We start from the raw sequence: 19789 nt of genomic DNA, 5'->3' as shown, positions 1-19789 counted from the left end.
CATGGTTTGTTTTGTAAAGAGGGAAGATCCATTAATTACGTAACGCCAAAACGATCATGTATGACACCTCCTCTCTCCTATGTTACACTTTTTATATGAATTATGTACCTAGAATTTTTGTATAGATTGTCACACTTCAGGGCACCCCTCTAAGCATTATGAAATTTATGGATGTTCCCTGAGATGTTTCGTTTGAGAACAGCAGCTACCGCCTTTGTTTGTATTTTTATTATTGTTACTTCTTTTGAATCTTTACCATCCGAACTGCGAAGCACTAAAAGGATGAAAACATAATTTGTCCTCAAGTATATTCATGATTCTTCAATTTTTCATTTCCCGTTTAGTTATTCAATTCAGGCTGTGTATGATAATATAACTAGCATTTCCGGCAGTAAATCATTATTTGGAACACTATCTCTCTTTGACAATAGTTAACAATTTTATCTAATCGCAATCTGAAAATACTATTATAAGCATTTATTTATTAAACAATATAAGAAGTGGCATTGGTAGCAGAAACTTTACTTGGCAATTGAATCAGGTTGTTTGAAGGTACGAAAATGCGTTTTGCAGATTTTTTTTTCACCTTGTTGGTTCCATAGTGCATGAAAAATAAACATCAACAGTTATCACGTGCTGGAAGAGGCGGCAGGTTTGGTATCTTTTTGGCGCGCAATGTGTGTTTGATGGTTTGATGAAATATGACAGCTAGTACGCATGACGCAATGAATGACACCTAGCGCCACCAAATGACGTATTGCCACAGTCAGTATTCTAACGTACTTTGATTTACACAGCTTTTTGAGTAAAATTTGTTCTAGCCTGGATGTCTGTTATCTGTGGTTTGAGTTTTCAAAAGAGACATCAAACAATGCTTTTTTTTTTTTACGAATAATCAAAATCAATCAACAAAGAGAAAAAGGTATAATTTTCACTAATTTTGAAAAATTAAATAACTGGAAAACATTTCAGCTTCTAAATGTGGACTCAATCTGGGGTAGCATCAAATGATGATACTTAATAATAATGGTTAATTACATTTCTGTCATAACAACAAAATATATGAGAATTTTTAAATGCTAGAAGCGATGGATCCTGTACCCCCGAATGGTGAAAAGAGTCGATTTGAAAGATATTATGAGCAATATCTAGTTATCGTCAACTGTTACCAAGTTAGATTTCGGACGACTTACGAGTGTTTTAAATTTTGTTTTGTAAATCCTTTCCATTTAAAATGTTTGTTCTTTTTTATTTGGTTAAGTTGTACAAGAAAAGGTTGTAATATTAAACTAAATGCACAAATTTCATTCGAAACCACTCAGCTCGATGCATATTTTTTTAACAGGCTGGTAGAACAGGTGTACCAGAAGTCCACGAGACGCCCCTGCAAACAAGCAAAACCGCCATACTGAGAGAGCGGGCCAGTTTGCTTTGATCTGGCAAACCATATGTGTCTGACACCACATTTCTTCTAGACCAACATAGATTCTAGACCATCTATAGATTCTACTATCTATACGTCTGACTAATAACTGGCAGCTGTACAAGACTAGACCAACATTTGAAAAGGGCGTAACAGCCAAAATTTATTCCTTTTGATTCTTCGTCCACATATATAGTTATGTATGAAGATAAAGAATCAGAAGGAATAAATTTTGGCTGTTACGCCCTTTTCAAATGTTGGTCTAGTCTTGTACAGCTGCCAGTTATTAGTCAGACGTATAGATAGTAGAATCTATAGATGAGCGAAAGCATGGCTGAGTCGATTTTTTTGCCCATGCACACGCGCATATGACGTCACAGCCCTTAACGTTTCCATTGAAATCGTGACGTCATGCTCGTTTGGAGACACGTTTGACAGCTCGTTTGGAGACAGAGGATTTATTTTCGCTCATCTATATATTCCACTATATATAGTCAGACGCTGTTTTGGGCCTATAGGTATAAGAGCAATGTTTTATTTAAATATCATAACAACTAATGTGCAGTCTTTTTAGTTTTGTTCCCGTGTTTATGACTTTCTATAATCATGCTCATGTCCATTAAAAATGATTTTTTTTTCGGAAAACTCAATACTTCGCATGACTACCGCGATTCTTCAGTCGTGTCATCAATTTTTTGGATAAATTCCCTTAAAATTATACAAAGTCTCCTAAGTAATCGATTTTCCAGACAATCGAACTCATTATTATAAATTATTTATATTTTTTTCGAGTTCTACCATTCATCATGTCCCAGGGATTTCCGATGCGGTTGTGATCCGTTGAATGATACGTTCTTTCAAGCATTAAAGTCTTTCTAGATTTGAAAAATTGTTTTTCTACAGTCGCACAGTGGCAGGCCCCAATACAAATGCCAGACAAAACCTATGTTGCTCGAATCTTTCACCAATGATTAATTTTGGGACTTTAGTCAAATTTTCTTTTTCCATACATCTCCCGAACGATGCTTTACAGCATAAACTTCAAAAAGCCACCAAATATTAAATTTACAAGCTATAATCATCTAATTTTGGAATCAGTTCATTTAATATTCGCGTGAAGTTAAAAAAAAATACGAGTTTCGCGAAACGAACGAAAAAAAGTGAGGTTTTGTCCGTGTTTCCGCCATTGTGCGTCGTCGGGGTGACAATTGGTGAAATGGGGGTGAGAATAGGTCACTGTTTTAACTACTTAGAATGCTTTTAGTGTAGATTGAATGTATTTGAGGGAAAGAAAACTAAAATATAAGAGACCTTTCCGAACGATTTTGTTATCCTTGTTATCCTTATGTCTTGCACTTGACTCGAAAAACATGGTAACCAGAAAGTCATCTAGCCGAATTGCTCGTTGATCAGGACGAAAATGGTTTTGCCAAAAATGTCGTTTGGTCGACAGCAAAGTAGGTCGTAAGGGACATATCGCCGAACATGAGCCTCTTATCAAGTGAGATCAAGGTTTTTCTGTGTCGTTTTGGGACCCCAATCAGCTGTGCTGAATATGTGCTCGATTGATTTTGTGTCCGCTTTCCGAATCGCGTTTGAAATTTATATGGAGATTAGTATGGGAAAGCGTTCATTTTTTGCATTTTTGCTCTTAGCGGTTTTAATAGCGGATTGATGATTGACGTGAATCACTACGTAGTCCAGGTAGTTCGGCATAAACGATTTTTTGCATATGGTTTGAACAATCTCGAAGAATTATAACTTGTTTTGCAGACGTTGAGCAACGTACCTTCTTCAGCAAACTTTTTCGGCATCCTTTAGAGTACTTTAGTGCCGCCATCGGGGGTGAGAATGGGTCATCTCTCTCGGCGGCAGTCTATGGGTCGTAGAGCAAAATCGTTCAAAAAGGTCTCTTATATTTTAGTCTCAACTGGGCAACTCTGGGCAACTCTGGGCAACTCTGATACTTTCAATCTTTTCTACAAACATTTCAACTAGTTGAAGCAGTGACCCATTCTCACCCTTATTTGACCCATTGTCACCCCCGACGACGGTTTAGTGCAATGTGCATTTGGTTTACGATCAACTGAAACGTCTAGGAGTAAGAATGCGACAATTTTAGTTTTCCATACAAAATTCAGACGTGATTCAGAAAGTGGATAATACGTTTTAGAGCGATAGATAAACATATTGACATATTGGAGCAAACTAAATTTTAATTTTAGAAAAAAATGACAAGACTATAAGAAGAAGCGATTATTTTATAGTTTTACCACAAAGAACCGATATTTATTCACCTAATAGTGATTTTTTACTAATTTATTTTTTACCACACATACACAAATCAGAAATAAGCACTTATTCCGGGCAGAAGCCATGAACAGAATAACAAAACATGATATGGATTTGATTGGTATAAGAGATAAAAGAACAGGCAGCAATATCATAAATTTGCACCAAAATATCATTTAAATATCAAGATATGCTATGGATAAGAACAAACTAATGGCACATGATATTGATTACTTCTTACAAATAGCATAACTTGATCTTCTCATGATATTTCAGTGCAAAATATTGATATTGTCGTCTGATCTTTTATCTCTTATATCAATCATGTCCATATCTCATTTTGCTATCTAATCACCGTTTGATATTATTGAGCTATTTTCGTCTACACTGGTGGAAATAAGTATAAAGACTAGCTCGGTTTCCATACAAAATTACCATATTGGGAGGTCAATATCTCGATTCTTAGCGATTCGATTGGGCTTATTTTTTGCCAGTAGGCCTAAAATGAATTAAATTTTTATTCAATGAAACTTACATTTATGCATATATTCTGCTTATACGCGTTTCTGCTGGAAATAATTATAAAGACAGGTCTTTTGAATGGAGCCCCATATAAAAAGTGGTGTCTTTATAATTATTTCCAGATTCGGAGGTCAAAATCAATAGGGATGTATACAATTCACTCAAAGATCGAAAGTTCAAGTTGAAAACAGGTGCCTGGTAAAATTTTAGCCAAATTGAATCGCTACGTATCGAGATTTCGAGCCTCAAACATGATGAAAATATATGAAAATCATGCTTGTCTTTATACTTATTTCCGGCGGTATACTCGGGATGTTTTGAAAATATCTGACATAGAAACGCCTCTTTAATGCCACGTATATTTCTTCCCTTCCTCCAGAACCAGGACAAATGGAAGTACAATCCAACGCTCACGAACAACAGCACCGGTGGGTTGCTTCCGCCTCCGTCGATGGCGTCGGTCAACAAACACCACCAAGCACAGCCGCAAGCCCAGCAGCAACAGCACCAGCAGCAGCAACAACAGCAACTGCCCATGATCAATCATCACCCGTCGCAGCTCGCGAGCCACTTGAACCATCAGAATCATCTCAACCAAACAATGCTCAACCACACGGCCATGGGCAATGCGGCCGCCGTCAGTGGCCTCCCGACGATGCAGATGCCCATGCAGGGCGCCGGCATGTACGATCACCTGCATCCCCCGAACGTTAATGTGAACGTGAACGGAGTCGTACCGAAGCCGCCGCCCGGCCAGGAACAGTTGGTCTTCCTGGGCGGTGGCCAACAGTACGGTGTCCTAGCGCCACAGAATCAGTACATCGCACGGAACAACGCAGCGGTAAGTCCTAAACAAACTTCACCTTTGTTCGTTTCTGCTGGCTTTGTATGTCGCACAGCGGGACGGTGAAGGTTCAAATGACCGTAACCAAGGTGATTATCACCTTTTTCCCATTGCGTGAATTCCGACAAAGTATTTACTTCATGTCTCATTCCGTTGTCGTTCGGTGCTGAATGATTTGTCTGTCGGTCCCCTTTTTGTGGATTTTCTTTGGCTATGTTTCACTCTTTCAGTTGTTTTACCTGACTGTGTTTGGTTCACATGGCCGCTAAATTTGATGCATGGGCGTTCCGGTGACTATCCTTGCCCACTTTGCGATTGGAGGCGCCGCTTCTTCATTGTTCATTTAGTTTTTGTGCGGTTTTGTCCGCGCAGGCTTCTCGTAGGCGAAATTTATTATGGTTGAGGATTGGGGGGCATAATAGGTAGCAAATGTGGGAGCATAATAAGTAACAAATATTGCATAAAGGAAGAGAAAAAATTACATTTGAGTACAAACGTATCAAATAGTATGGCGAAATAAGATAAAATGTTCTTTAAAAATTGTATAGATAAATTGATTGGTAAACTTTTACAAGTTCTGGCTTTTTATTACTTATGAGACCAACTTGTTAGATTCTTCTTATACAAATATACTTGGGTTTATTTATCTGCGATTGGATTTTGATTTTGAAGGGCTTTTCAATTGCAATGAGACTATGAACTGGCACCACGAAAAAAATGCACAAAATATTTAAGCAAAATTCAGATATTTATTAGGTTATTGAAGTTCAGGTCAATCAGAAAATTAATTTATGTCAACCACGTCATAAAAGACCTAGATTAGTTGTTCTGGTACAAAATTGTTAAAAAAGACATTAGCTGGTTGGATGTACACGTTTCAATTTCAGACTGTTAGGTACTGATTATAACCCAAATCCCCACATCAAAAGATTGATGTAGTAATCGAATCTACGAAACGCACAGCAAGTGCTCTATTATCACAGCAACGAAAGTGAGAAACGTTCGGTTCCAGTCTACCGGCTGCAATGCGAAATATGTGAATGAAGTAATATGTATCTGCGTACATATATTTCATCTGATACAATATGTTATTCAACTCTTGTTCAATATTGCTACTGTGAATTGCTATGTAGAGATGCCACAAATTATTTATCACCATGCAAATTGTTTAAGAACGTGAAATCGATAGCGCACATAATAGCGCCCTGAGCTGCACACTAATCGCACTGCAGCAGCACCACCACCAGGGCGAAGGTCAACAAACGGAAATTTGGCTGGTCATTGCAAACTAGCTCCCGTAGCGGAAACCGGGACATTACACGACAGCAGAGCTTCCAGCAAAGGTTGCCAATTTCAATAGGAAGATTAATGTTTGATTGAGTTTGCAGCCAAGTTTTCGGGCTCTGTCGAACAATACAAGTGCGACGAACTACAATGGGCAACTAACGAAAACTAAAACCGAAAACCAACAGCTAGAAGAAGAACGTGCCTTGTGCTGCAGCTCAAAAGCGCACATCTAACCCGGATAACTGTTAGGGTTGCGTTTGGGTTTGTTGGTACAGTGGGAAAAGAGTCGAGTGATCCCGTTTCCATAACATGTTAAGGGGTTTTGATAAACGAATACAACACTTTTCATGTTTGTAACATTTATGACGAATCATGTTTTGTGCAAAATTATGTTTTTAATTATCAAAACCAGGCAGGGGCATAGACAACAACAAAGTTGTACTGAAAAATTACAGCTTTCATTCAAAAACCGAATATTTTATAGGAGGCTTGAACTTTTATACCAACCGATTCAGTTCCACGAATTCAGCAAATGTCTGTCTGTCCGTGTGAGTGTGTGTATGCACTAAATCCAATGGAAACATTATCCAACTTTTCATATAGTTATCCTCTATCGATTTTTTCGCAACCTAGTCTATTTGATAGCTATTGAATTTGTTTTCGATTGAAGAAATTATAACGGAAAGTGTATCGAATCTAAAAGTTTGATAATTCCATCACATTCCTGCGGAATTAAAGGCAGGGTGGCCGTTGAGTCTTGTAATCGGGAAATATGCGGGAATTGAAAGTTCATGCGGGAAATCCGAGAAAATGTCGACAAATCGGCCATATAGTGCTACTTTAATTCTTATAAGTTTTAAAATAGCCGTATAGTGGCCCTATATGGCGGTTTGACGTAATATAGTGCTAATGGTTACTTGGGTTGGTGCCATTTTCATTTGAAGAACTATTCGGCCTTGTCAAAAGTACATTGGAAACGGTGTTGAAACCAGAATTCTTTAATGACAAGTCTAGAGTAGACTGGCCCAGGAAACAAAAAGTTGTCTAATTCCACGGGGCACCCCCCATGATTGTGTCTTTTGGTGAGAAAATCAATCTCTGAAAATTTCAGTTCAATCGCTTGTTGCATAAGCTGGCGCATTTGAATTGAAGTTTGTATGGGAATTTCAGCCAAAATGTATAGGAAAATACACCTCCGTCACTCATTCGATCTGGAAATTGGTTCTGATTGCTCGATTGACCTCAGAATTGCAAAAACGGCAGTTGGTATGCTACAGAACAATTTCACAGAACATTGTATGATGATTAAATGAACTTTTATATAGGTTTCGGCTGATACGATTCGATCATTAGATCCAAAAATACACAATTCAGCTCCTAATAAATCAGCCGAAAACTAGTTTTTCGAGTTTTTTGGAACAAACTTTTTTATTTCATCTGGTCAGCTGGAAGAACTAGCAATTTGGAAATGATTCATGAGCTTATCTCAAAATCGACAAAAATGCAAATGTTACAAATATGCGATCATGGGCAGTATAACTTGTATAAAAACTATCAGAATGATATCCTAAATTGAGGTGTTACTTGGAGGTGGCAATAGTATCACCCGTTGTCAACATAGACTTAGATATTGAATTTCGGCTCCAATTTTATATTTAAGTTATCTTCAAATATAACATTTCACTTCTCGGAAAACGTTTCTTGTGTCTTCCATTACTTGTTTGGTTAATTATTGACAGGCTGACGGTAAATAGACTGAAGGGAAAAGGAAAATCTATACAAAAACAGAAATTTTGAGATTCTACTAGCTTCTACAATACTCAAACAAATAGTGTTCAAGCGGTCAACATAGACTAGTTCTTCTAAGTATTGGTCCTAGTAGAGGCAAAACTTCTATTCGGGTCCAGTCTTGACAATTTAAGCTACCATGTAGCTCCAGCTGGATTTACTTACTTACTTATGAATCCTGTACACCTCCGGTGGTGCAAAGGGCCGACTTGAAAGATCTCCGTCCTGAGCGTTATCGAGCTATCGATTTAACCTGTTGCCTTCGGTCGACTTCTTTTATATTGAGGATTCGCCGCCAAGAGCCTCTGGGTCTGCTTCTGCTGCCATGTCCGCTGGGTTCCAGTCTAATGCTTGTTTACAGATTTCGTTTCCGCCCCTACGTAGAGTGTGGCCGACCCAGACCCACTTTCGATCCCGAATTTCTGTTGCTATCGGCCTCTGGTGACAAAAACGATGAAGCTCGTCGTTGGAGATCCAGTTGAGGCCACCATGCCCGAATTATATACCGCAGGCATCTGTTGATGAATACCTGCAGCCGTTGAGTGTTCTCCACTGATACACACCATGTTTTGCTAGCGTATAACTAACACAGCACAGCACAGATTTCACGTTAGAGTTTAAAATTCGTATTTTGGTGCGTTTACTTATCTGCCTGTTTTTCCAGATATTTCTTAAACTCGCAAAGGCAGCCCTTGCTTTCTTGATCCGTGCGCCTATGTCGATCTTGGTACCGCCGTCTGACGCCATTTGGCTACCAAGATACTGGAAGCTTTCAACATTCTCCACTGGTTGCCCGGCTACTGTGAAACTGGAAGGAGTCACCGTGTTTACATCCAACGATTTGGTTTTGTTGATGTTGATGATTAAACCTAACGAAGAGGAGCGCTCGGCTAGGTCGTTGAGCTTACTCTGCACATCAGAGCGACGTTGCGCGAGGAGTTCAACTTCATCAGCCAATTCGAAGTCGTTTAGGTGCTCAATGGTTATAGGCTGCCATAACAGCCCGCGGTTTGGTTCACGGTCAATCGCATCTACCAGAATCTCGTCGATTACGATGAGGAACACTAACGGTGATAGAATACATCCTTGCCTCACACCAGCTACGACCCGCGCGGAGACGAGCCAGCCTTGGGCTGAAAGTCTCCCTCATAAAGACATAAAAAAAAAGCTACGACCGGATAGGGTCGGACAAGACTCCATTGTGCAGAACTCTACACGAAAAGGCCTCGTACTGTGCTTCGATGAGGCTGATGATTTTCTCATGAACCCCCTGGGCGCCTCACATATTCTCGTGGTTGAGACGGTCGAAAGCTTTTTCATAGTCAATGAATATCAAGTAAAGGGACTCATGGAATTCGTTGACCTGCTCCAGAATGATACGGAGCGTGACAATATGGTCCACACAGGATCTTCCGGCACGGAATCCGGCCTGCTGTCGCCGGAGGTCGCATCGATCCTCCTGAATCCGGGCTAGGATAATTTTGCATAGAACTTTGAGAACGGTACACAGCAACATAATGTCTCGCCAGTTATCGCATACAGTCAGGTCACCCTTTTTGTCCACCTTCACTAAGATACCTTGCATCCAGTCGACCGGGAAAGTTGCGGTGTCCCAAATATTACGAAATAAACGATGCAGTAGTTGAGCGGATGTCATGGGGTCAGCTTTGAGCATCTCGGCTGATATGCGATCGACCCCTGGGGATTTCATGCTTTGGATGGGTATTTGAATCTCTAGCAGTGATGGAGCTTCGGTATTGATGCGCGTTATACGTCAGATCCTAGGCAGATCATGCCGAGGTGGTGGTGGCTGGCACTTAAAAAAGTTGTTCGAGGTGATCGAACCAGCGTTTCAGCTGGTCAGTTGGGTCGGTCAATAACTGATTGTTCACGATGATTAATTAATTTAGAGCGTCTTAGGGGAAATGCTACAAGGTTAAAAGACTATTATTCTTCATTTACTTCCACTATTCACTTTTTATGTATCAACAACAAGATACGTATTTGGGGGGAAATGCTTATCTAATCTTCCGGTCAATGTCATCGTATAGTGCATATACTCCTGTATATATACGATTGTGATGCATCACCAGTGCTACGATGTGCACGTATTACCTGGCAATCTAACTGCATTGATTGTCTGCCTTTTCAGAATTCCCAGTAATATTCCGTTTAAATATCACAAATGATGGTTAATTGTTTGTGCCAAGGGAAAGAAAAGTGCAGTGGGTATTGGCTAAGTTCCCCCTGGCGGTGCTAAAATGATAAGCGGGAACAATACCTAATTCCATTTAAATCTTTTAGTATCATTAGTGATTAGCACGCGTTATTATTTTATGTGGGGGCACGCATGGAACATATTTTTCAACGCGGGTGTCAGGCGGCTGACCCATGCTCGACCAAAATAGTAAAATTTAGCTAGAATATTTTAATTTTGTTTGATTATTTTTATTTTATTTTTATTTTTGCCATCAAATGATTAGGAGCTTCCCTAGCCAAGGTCACGGGGGTTGACGGTACTGAAGATAATATTCATCTGTGCATCATATCACATTTGGAGCACTTCAGTGCGCCTCTAACGATTCACAGTGGATCGGCTGCTTTGCAGACTGAGCCCCTGATCGTATGTCCCGGCATACTTATCAGGTATAGCTCTTTACATGGAGGATCCGCTAGGGCTCATTAGCACTCTCCAAGGGGTCGGGAAATTAATCAATTTCTCGTCAACTGGAAGTAGCGAAACCAACGCATGGCCATAGGTAGGATAGGATAGGTTGTAATATAGATTGAAATTGAGAAGTCTACTTTGTATTTTAGAGACATTCAATTTTCAGAATATTTTCAATTGGGAGTGGAGAACTATTTAGACTTATCAGGATTTACATCAGGTTGAAAAATTCAAAATAGTAATGTCATAGCAAACCAGAAATCAGCCAAGAAAAAACGTAGGATTAAAAAAATAGATTGATCACAAAATGAAATAATAAGATTGAACATTTTAGATTCAGTAATTAAACAGAATTTTATTTTTTAATTTTTGTTTCAGAAATGGTTTAGAGCAGCCAAGGTAGAAGTTTACTGTACTATTGGATAGAAAAATATTAAATTGAAAATCTGAGATAGAAGAGAGACAGAAGAAGGTTGAGGTTGGTTGAGGTTGAAAATCTGAGATAGAAGAGAGACAGAAGAAGGTGAGGTTGGAGGTCAGGTTGAGATTATAAAAGAGAAAAAGAGATTGATAAAAGGAGAAATCAGATATTGATAGATAGAAGAAGGACATAGGATTTGTAAGGCAATACTCAACAATTCTTTTGTAGTTTTATACATACTGTATCTAACAATGACTAAAACACTAATAAGACAAAGTTATAAAAGACCTTTATGTTGAAACATAACAGACAGACAACCGACAACAACACAATGACAATAACAGATCTAAAGACAAGAAGTGTTTTACATTAATTATACAACTCACAATAATAGAAATGACTATCCAACGAGTAGTACATATTTTTAATGATGTTATTCATATAAATCAATGCTTCATAATCGTAAAATTCATTCATTTAGCAAGGAAATAGACGCAATGAAGCATTACCATACCATTGATAACTGAATCTTGGACCAGACTTTAAAGACTTGAATTTTGAAGAGCGGAATTGAACATGACCATTTGACTACTGAAATTTATGATATCAGACAGTACTGTAAAGGATATGACGCCATAATCTTGATCAACCGCCAAAATAATGGAAGCTCTCAGATTAATATGTCGATTTATTGCAATAGTACTTAAATTAATTTATTGTATATTTACGATACCATTTAAATTATTCCATGTTGAAACAAAGTCCACTAGTATGATCCCATCACATTACATCAAAGTGTTATGGCTCGGCTGCAGTGGTGGGCGCGGTGACGCGTTTTGACAGAGAATACAGAATTACTGTCAAGATGCGCCGTTGCGTTAATCGCTGTAGAACGGCCTTTACTTGGAGATGGCATGAGTACCACCCGTTGTCAACATAGACTACTATTCGGTATTGAATGTCGGCTCCAAGAAAACATGTTAATTATTCGGAAAACATTCATGCGCGTGATGAGCTTTCATTATTATTGTTATTTGTTTTTAAACTGACAGACTGCGGGAAGGGAAATGTATCGGTATGATCACAATACGAACCCAGACCGCAGTGACCTAGTGAGCAACATAGCTTGAGTCGTCTGCTAGTATTGTGTATCAAATGGAGAGCCCAGTCGAGATACCAGTCTATTAAGACTACAACTGGTCAACCCTCGAAAAAAAAAAAAAAAAAAAAAAAATGATTAGGAGCTTATTTTCAACATCACATAACGCAAGAGAGGGTAAAACTCTGCGTTGGATAGAAAAGTTTAGGATTCGGTGCAATGTTGCACTGTCGTGTGGGGCATGGTTGTCTCGTGTCGTTTATGGCGATGTCGTTCCCGCATCTATGACGCCTTTGCTTGAACAAATCATTTTATGTAATGGCGGGACATGTTAATAATTCATTCTAGTTCTTAAATATTTTGGTAGATACTTCTGGAGGCTGTCAAGGCGGTGGGAGGGACATTGCATACGAGTGGCAGAGGCGGCTGTGCTCTGGGCGGCAGCATGGTGAAAGCAGTTTCGGGATAGTTAGGATTCAGTTTACATACTTAAGAGAATATCTAGAATAATGTTATATTTTGATGAGCCAACCTCTATTTTTTAATCACGAGCTTTATTTAGTAGCATAGGTTATCAGTACTCGTAATATACTTAATTCGGTGGGCACGCTTGGAACACATTTTTAACTCAAGTTCGAACAAAATTGTAAAATTTAATTGATTTATTTTAATTCAGTTTAATTATTTTAATCTTTCTGCGTCAAATGGTTAGGTATTTGTTCCCCCACCCCTTCTGCTCCCTCCTTTTCTATTTTATGTTTCCAAACTTAAACCAACGTGATCACACTAATCCACGGGGATGACAAGCTACGCCATCTTTGTCACATCTTTTCTGAATCACCAATACGAGTGCACTGCGAATGCAACATTAACAATTGCGAGGGTGATCTTATCTCACAATTTTACTACCCTGAAACTGAACTGTTTCGGACCCCTTATGGGTCTGAAGCAGAGGACGGGACACTCGAGCCTACCAGTCAGTGGATGGAAAGGTCCGTTGTGATAAAGGGTCTATCACAAGCCTCGGATAACCTGGAATAAGTTTTCCACGAGTCGAGTTCACATTGATTTCATGAGTTCTATAAATTAATCGTCACGTTGAAAATTTAAGCCAGCAGTGTAAACGTATTGCCTAATGTCATACAACGTAGATTGGCCACGGCCCGGGATACGTTGAGTATCAGGTATCAGGTATCAGAACGTCGGCTCCAGGGGCACGTACCTCAATTTGGGAGATTTGTGCCATCGCCTTCACAGCCTTTTTCATCACACACCTGACGGAAAAGGAAGTGAACAAAAGGAAAGGAATGTGGATGGGAGAACAAAGGGAATGTTTGGAAAAGGGCCCTTGAAGAGGGCATACAACGCATTAGCGTACAAGAGCTTATAGCTCCTTACCACAACGGGTTATGAACAACAAAATACTCTGAAGGTTCAGGTTTCTGAAGTCAATTTCACTAAGTAAGTGTTTACCAAATATTTGGAAGCGCAATTGTGCATAGACTGGGCAGTTACATAATAGATGATAAGAAGTTCCATAATCGGATTCACAACTATCACAAACAGATGATTCAACGCGTTGAATATTTGCCATGTGATAGTTCAGTCGGCAGTGACCTGTCAAGGCCTTGACTAAGACACTGCAATTCTGTTTAGACAGATTAGCTAAATAGCTTGCTACTACCGGAGATGGCTCCCGGATGTACAATTTTGTTTGATGACATGAATCCAGACTACTCCAATGCCATTTGTGCTGAGTGACAGCCCAAGAGTTGATCAAAAGCTTCACCCAACACTTGGATATTGGAATAGCTGGCTCAGGACCAATAGAGTCATGCGATGCTCCATTACGAGCTAACTCATCAGCCAATTCGTTTCCAGCTATGGAAGAATGGCCAGGTACCCATATAAGGTGTAAAGTATTAACTGAATTCAGTTCCTCAATTTGAGTTCGACATGCGATTACTAACTTCGACCTTGAGTTGGCCGAGGCGAGAGCTTTAATAGCTGCTTGGCTATCTGAACAGAAGTATATTACTTTGCCCACAATGCGTTGCTGCAGTGCAGATTGCACTCCACACATGATGGCAAATATTTCCGCCTGAAAGACAGTGCAGTGTGTACCCAGTGAGTGTGACTGTTCCAATCTCAGCTCACGCGAATAGACGCCTGCACCTGCTCTACCTTCGAGGAGGGAGCCGTCAGTGTAACAAACAATGCTGCCCGACATACTTCTCTCCAAATAGCCAGATGTCCACTCATCCCGCGAGGGGAATTGTGTTGAAAATGTCCTATAAGGAAAACTACTAACGTGTGTGAGATCACTTGGAGCAAGGAAAATTTTGTCCCAATTAACCATAAGCGGTAACAACGAAGTGTGTGTAGAACTGCGGTTTACAGGATTCTCTTCCATAAAACCGAGAACCCATAGTCGGTAAGTACAAGAAAATGCTTCTTGTTTGAGATGTATGTGTAGTGGGGCCACGTCGAAGAAAACTTCGAGAGCAGCCGTGGGAGTTGAAGAGAACGCACCAGTCATTGCCATTAGGCACATCCTTTGAAGATGGCCTAATTTAGACTGAATTGTCCTCACTTCCCCCTTTTGCCACCACACAAGACATCCATAAGCCAAAATTGGTCGTACAACTGTTGCGTAAATCCATTTGATATATTTGGGTTTAAGACCCCAAGTTTTACCAAAGGTTCGTCGGCATTGGCCGAAAGCCATACACGCCTTTTTGATTCTGAACTCAATGTTAGGAGTCCAGGAAAGCTTTGAATCCAAAATTAGACCCACATACTTTACTTGATCAGTTACATTGATTTCAGAACCAAAAAGATGTAATGGACGAATACCATTACGATTACGTTTTTCCGTGAAAAGAACAATAGATGTTTTATTCGGATTGACCGAAAGGCCATATTGGCGACACCAACTTTCAACTACCTGAAGGGCATTTTGCATCAGGTCGAATAAGGTAGTAATACACAAACCCACTATCAATGTAAGATAGTCGTCGGCAAATCCATAGGTAGGAAAGGTTTTCCTACCTATGGATTTAGCCAGCAGTGTAAACGTATTGCCTAATGTCATACAACGTAGATTGGCCACGGCCCGGGGATACGTTGAGTATAACAAGAATAACAAGAATCAACAACAAGATACGTATTTCGTTTCCTACTTGGAAACTTCTTCAGTGAAGAAGTTTCCAAGTAGGAAACGAAATTCGTATCTGATTGTTGATACATAAAAAGTGAATAGTGGAAGTAAATGGAAGAATAATAGTCTTTTAACCTTGATTATTCACGCCTTTCACAGGCATCGTTGTATTCATTTTCACGACGCTTAAGCGTGAGATATCGTAGATGAGGCGAATGTCCCCGGTTGCGGCGGCTCTCTCTCCTTCGTCGGCCAGAGAGTCTGCGCACGCTCGCTTGTCCCGTCGACATGAGCGTTTTACTTCCTTCCGTTTTACAACGCGTATCCTTGACGGGCTACGACTTTGGCTCCATTGGTTTTTGATCGCTCTATCGCGGCTTTGGCTTCTCTTCGCTCTTCTACCTTCCTCCAGGTCTCATTGATGATCCATTGTTTTCTCTGTTCGCCCAGATTGTTCTCGCTGGTGGCGATGAAGGCATTCTTGATCGCGGTTCATTGGTCTTCCTCGCTGCCACTTTCCGGAATATCTGCAGCACGCGTCTCCAATTCTTTAACGAAGGACCGTTTCACCGTGGCATCTTCCAGTCGGCGTGTGTTGAATCGTCGTCCAACTCTTTCCTCCTGCCGACGAATCCGCGCAATGCGCAGGCGTATTTCGCCGATGAAGAGGTGATGATCAGACGCGATAGCGTCACTACGTTTATTCCGTACATCAAGAAGGCTTCGTTTCCATTTTCGGCTGATGCAGATGTGGTCGATTTGATTTTCTGTAAAGCCGTCACGGAAGACCCACGTGACCTTGTGAACCGGTCGATGAGGGAAGAGCGATCCCCCGATCTCCATGTCGTTATTACCACAAAATTCTGCGAACAGCTCTCCTTTTTCGCTCATTTCTCCGAGACCATAGCGTCCCATAATGCGCTCATGGTTCGAGTTGGCGGATCCGATCTTCGCATTGAAGTCGCCCAAACAGATCTTGATATCACCCTTCGGAATTCTATCTACGACGGCATTGAGTTGACTGTAGAAGTTCTCTTTGTCTTGCATATCGGCAGCATCTGTTGGCACATAACATTGGATTATAGTAAGGTTTCGCACCCGTGTTCTAAATCTGGCAACGATTATCCTTTCACTTATAGGTTCCCACTTCATAAGCGCAGAGTGTGCCTGAGCGCTTAGTAGGAAGCCAACTCCGCGATGCCGGGGAGCGTGTTCATCTCGTAAACCAGAGTATAGCAGAACTTGTCCCGACGGCGTTCTGTGTTCTCCAAAGTTTGGCCAAAGAACTTCACTCAGTCCCAGGATCTCAAGCCGCATGAAGGCGTGCCTCATTGGCAAATTGTGCCAATTTACCTTGCTGGGCTAAGGTTAAAACATTCCATGTTCCTATTCGTGTCCGTTGTTTCGCGCTAATAGTCGTCGCCGTAAAAGCAGTTGGCCCAAGGTTAGCTGGCGGTCAATTGTCATTGGACGACCCGTGGAAGCCTGAGTATTGGATCTTGTGAGGACCAAAGCTATGTTAGGCGCTCCTTTCCGGATGTCAATTCACCATTTCTCTGTGTCGGTCGTTGTTGTTGTTGAATTTTCATTTTGTTGGATTATATATTTTTTGGAAAATTACATCTTGGGTCATTATCTTCATATTTTTTGTATAACTATATAAAATAGTTTATAATTTTTCAAATAAAAAGCTGTCGGTCAATGAAAAAGTGGTGCCAAAAAATGCCAAAAAGCCTTTCAGCTGGAAACCCAAAAAAAAAACTGGGTAAATTATTTTCTGCTTGCTACTAAGTCTTTTTTTTTACAAGGGAGAATGCATTTACACACTAACCCAGTACACGTGCATTGTAGTTGCCAAACTACCACACGGAAGTGTACTGGAGTGTCGGACTCGACCATACCGGTAATACCGACTAAACTCCCTTGGGCTCCACCATCGTTTCCCCCAGGAACTACCTCGCAGTACTACTTCTGGGGGGATGGCAGTACTAAGCGTACTCGCTCATTATCGCTCACACAGGCACTCGTCCCATGCGAGACTGACTTGGGTGCTCGCACACCATTCACTCCATTTGAGTCTTACTTGGATGCTCTCCCGGGCGCTCTGCTGCCATGCCTCGAGGTGTCAATAGCGGTAACTGCCTGGGCCTACAGATATTACGCTACGACACTCCTGCCTCAGCACAAGCAGATCAATCACACCACTGCCGAAGCAGACCACACGCTACCCTGCCGAAGCAGGGACACTCCCCATACACCACATGTGCACAACTGTAGGTGTGTGGGTACAACCCACTGCTACCCTGCCGCCGAAGCAGCTTCTCCAAAGACCATTCGCTCCATGTGACCCTTTTTCGGGTGCTCACTCTAACACTCCACTGCCATGCCTCGAGTTGTCGATAGGTACCTCGACTCCTACCTCAGCATGTGCAGTCCATACTCAGACTTCTGCTGCGCTTCGAGGTGACAATAGCGGCGACACGCTATGACACTCCTGCCTCAGCACAAACAGATCACTCACTCCCTGCCGAAGCAGCTCACGCGCTACCCTACCGATGTAGGGACACTCCCCATGCCAATTGGCACTCCCTGGGCTTGTGCTTTTGAAGCGGCACACAGTCGCTTTGATAGAGTCTAATTACGGGCACTTGTGGTTTTTTGGGAGGGATTTTAGCAGAGCCCACTGCTAAATCCCACCACGCCCTAGGCAGTTCTCCCTGACTCGCAGACAGCTGGGGAGGGGTCGTCAAGCCCTTGGACATGGTCCATGCTGTCCCTGCTGCCCCATTGCTACTAAGTCTAGTAAGTCTTATTCTTCCCATGGTCATCAGGCACTTACCTTCAACTGATTTGCTCGTAGAGTTCTCTGTATCTTTCTTATGTAGGTGTCCAACTAACCATCCTTCCCCTTTCTCAGCACTCAGACGTGCCCCGGGCAGATCTCAACTATTGGAGAGTGCGGTGTTACCATCCAAGAGATAGTGATTAGTCTCAAATCAATATCCGTGGTAACGAATGAAAGTGATTTTACTCTTATACAATAGTCCAGGACTATACCACGTACGAACTTGGGCGAATTGCTCAATGCTAATTATTTAAAAAAAAACATTAATCCAGCAGAATGAATTGAAAGAATCACATAAGAAAAGTAAAAAAAGAACTTTAGGGGTCTAGATCACATTTTTTCTATCAATTTGCATGTTTTGCATTGATTACTATGCATTGCCACCATTCCTGAAAAAATATGAAGAATATTATTATCATTTTAAAGTTTGATTGAATTTGCCCTATAGGGTCCATGATAGGAAGTTGCTGTCCTAAAGTTGACACTTCCTTTGATTACTGTGTTCTGTTCCGGCATTTTTTTTAAACAACCCAAAATATTCCTATAATGAGCACCTTTTTTAAAATAGTTTTTATACATTCCATTGGTCAATTTTGGCATTACGTAATTCGGGAATTAACCCAAATTAGACCAGCACTTTTTTTTCTAAAAAAAATACAAAAAAGAATGTTTCAGTTATCAACTTTAATAAATGTTCGTTTCATCCAAATGATTAAAAATAGTTAATAACGACTATTTCTATCGATTTTTCATCTGTCATTATGGCTTCATTCAATCAAAAAACGTCAGAATACTGATTTTTCCCAATATTGTTAGTGCGCCCATCGCATGTCTCGCATCCTAAAATAAAACGTGTGCCTAGCCTGCCTACTTACATTACCAATACACACCACCACGGTGCACGAAGATCGGCAAATTTGCACGTCTTCTAGTTCAGTTGATTAGCATGGAAGATCCATCCAGTTGACGTCTTCGCCAGCAGCGCCGCAAAAAGCCATTGAACTCTCGCTGTTTACATGATGGGGAAGCCGGTCGTCGGACTAGTGTCCGTGACATAATTTGCGAAAAGAAGCAAAAGATGCTTTCGGAGAGTGCGAGCGCGCTCACCGGACAGGTATGGGAATCGCTTCGCCATAATACGGCAAACGAGTTTTTCCCGACTGTTGTCTTCATAACCAGCCTCTGGTCTAGTGCAGCCCAGCCACAACCAACCGACGATGATGGTGTGGCGATTTTTGCCCGGCCTTGACTGTATCTCCTAGAAGCCAAACACCTTTTGTCAAAGCACATTGCCTGGCTAGTACTTGTGCTAGTGAAGCGTTTTTCCTCTCCGTTTTGTGCTGCTTCCTTTTTTGTGCTTCTGCTCTTTCGAACGGGTGTTGGGCAGCACCCTCTTTGGGGCTCCTCTCCACCCCGTTTGTAGGTTTGTACCTTGTTGAG

The 19789-nt window shown here is 41.0% G+C and overlaps 1 protein-coding gene across 6 annotated transcripts in view; it reads left to right on the top strand.

Annotated features, from left to right (window-relative positions):
- The window catches only part of LOC134225474 (maternal protein pumilio), a 432855-nt gene that overhangs the window by 48111 nt on the left and 364955 nt on the right, over window positions 1-19789 (top strand). For all 6 annotated transcript variants that reach the window (XM_062705574.1, XM_062705572.1, XM_062705573.1 and 3 more), the window contains one exon: window positions 4617-5078. In XM_062705574.1, coding sequence (XP_062561558.1) covers window positions 4617-5078 — 462 coding nt within the window. The remainder of the gene's footprint in view (window positions 1-4616; window positions 5079-19789) is intronic.

This window comes from Armigeres subalbatus, chromosome 3 (assembly GCF_024139115.2).
Source record: "Armigeres subalbatus isolate Guangzhou_Male chromosome 3, GZ_Asu_2, whole genome shotgun sequence".
NCBI lineage: Eukaryota > Metazoa > Arthropoda > Insecta > Diptera > Culicidae > Armigeres > Armigeres subalbatus.
Note: the sequence above shows the minus strand (reverse complement) of the source record. Positions and strands in the feature narration are given on the sequence as shown.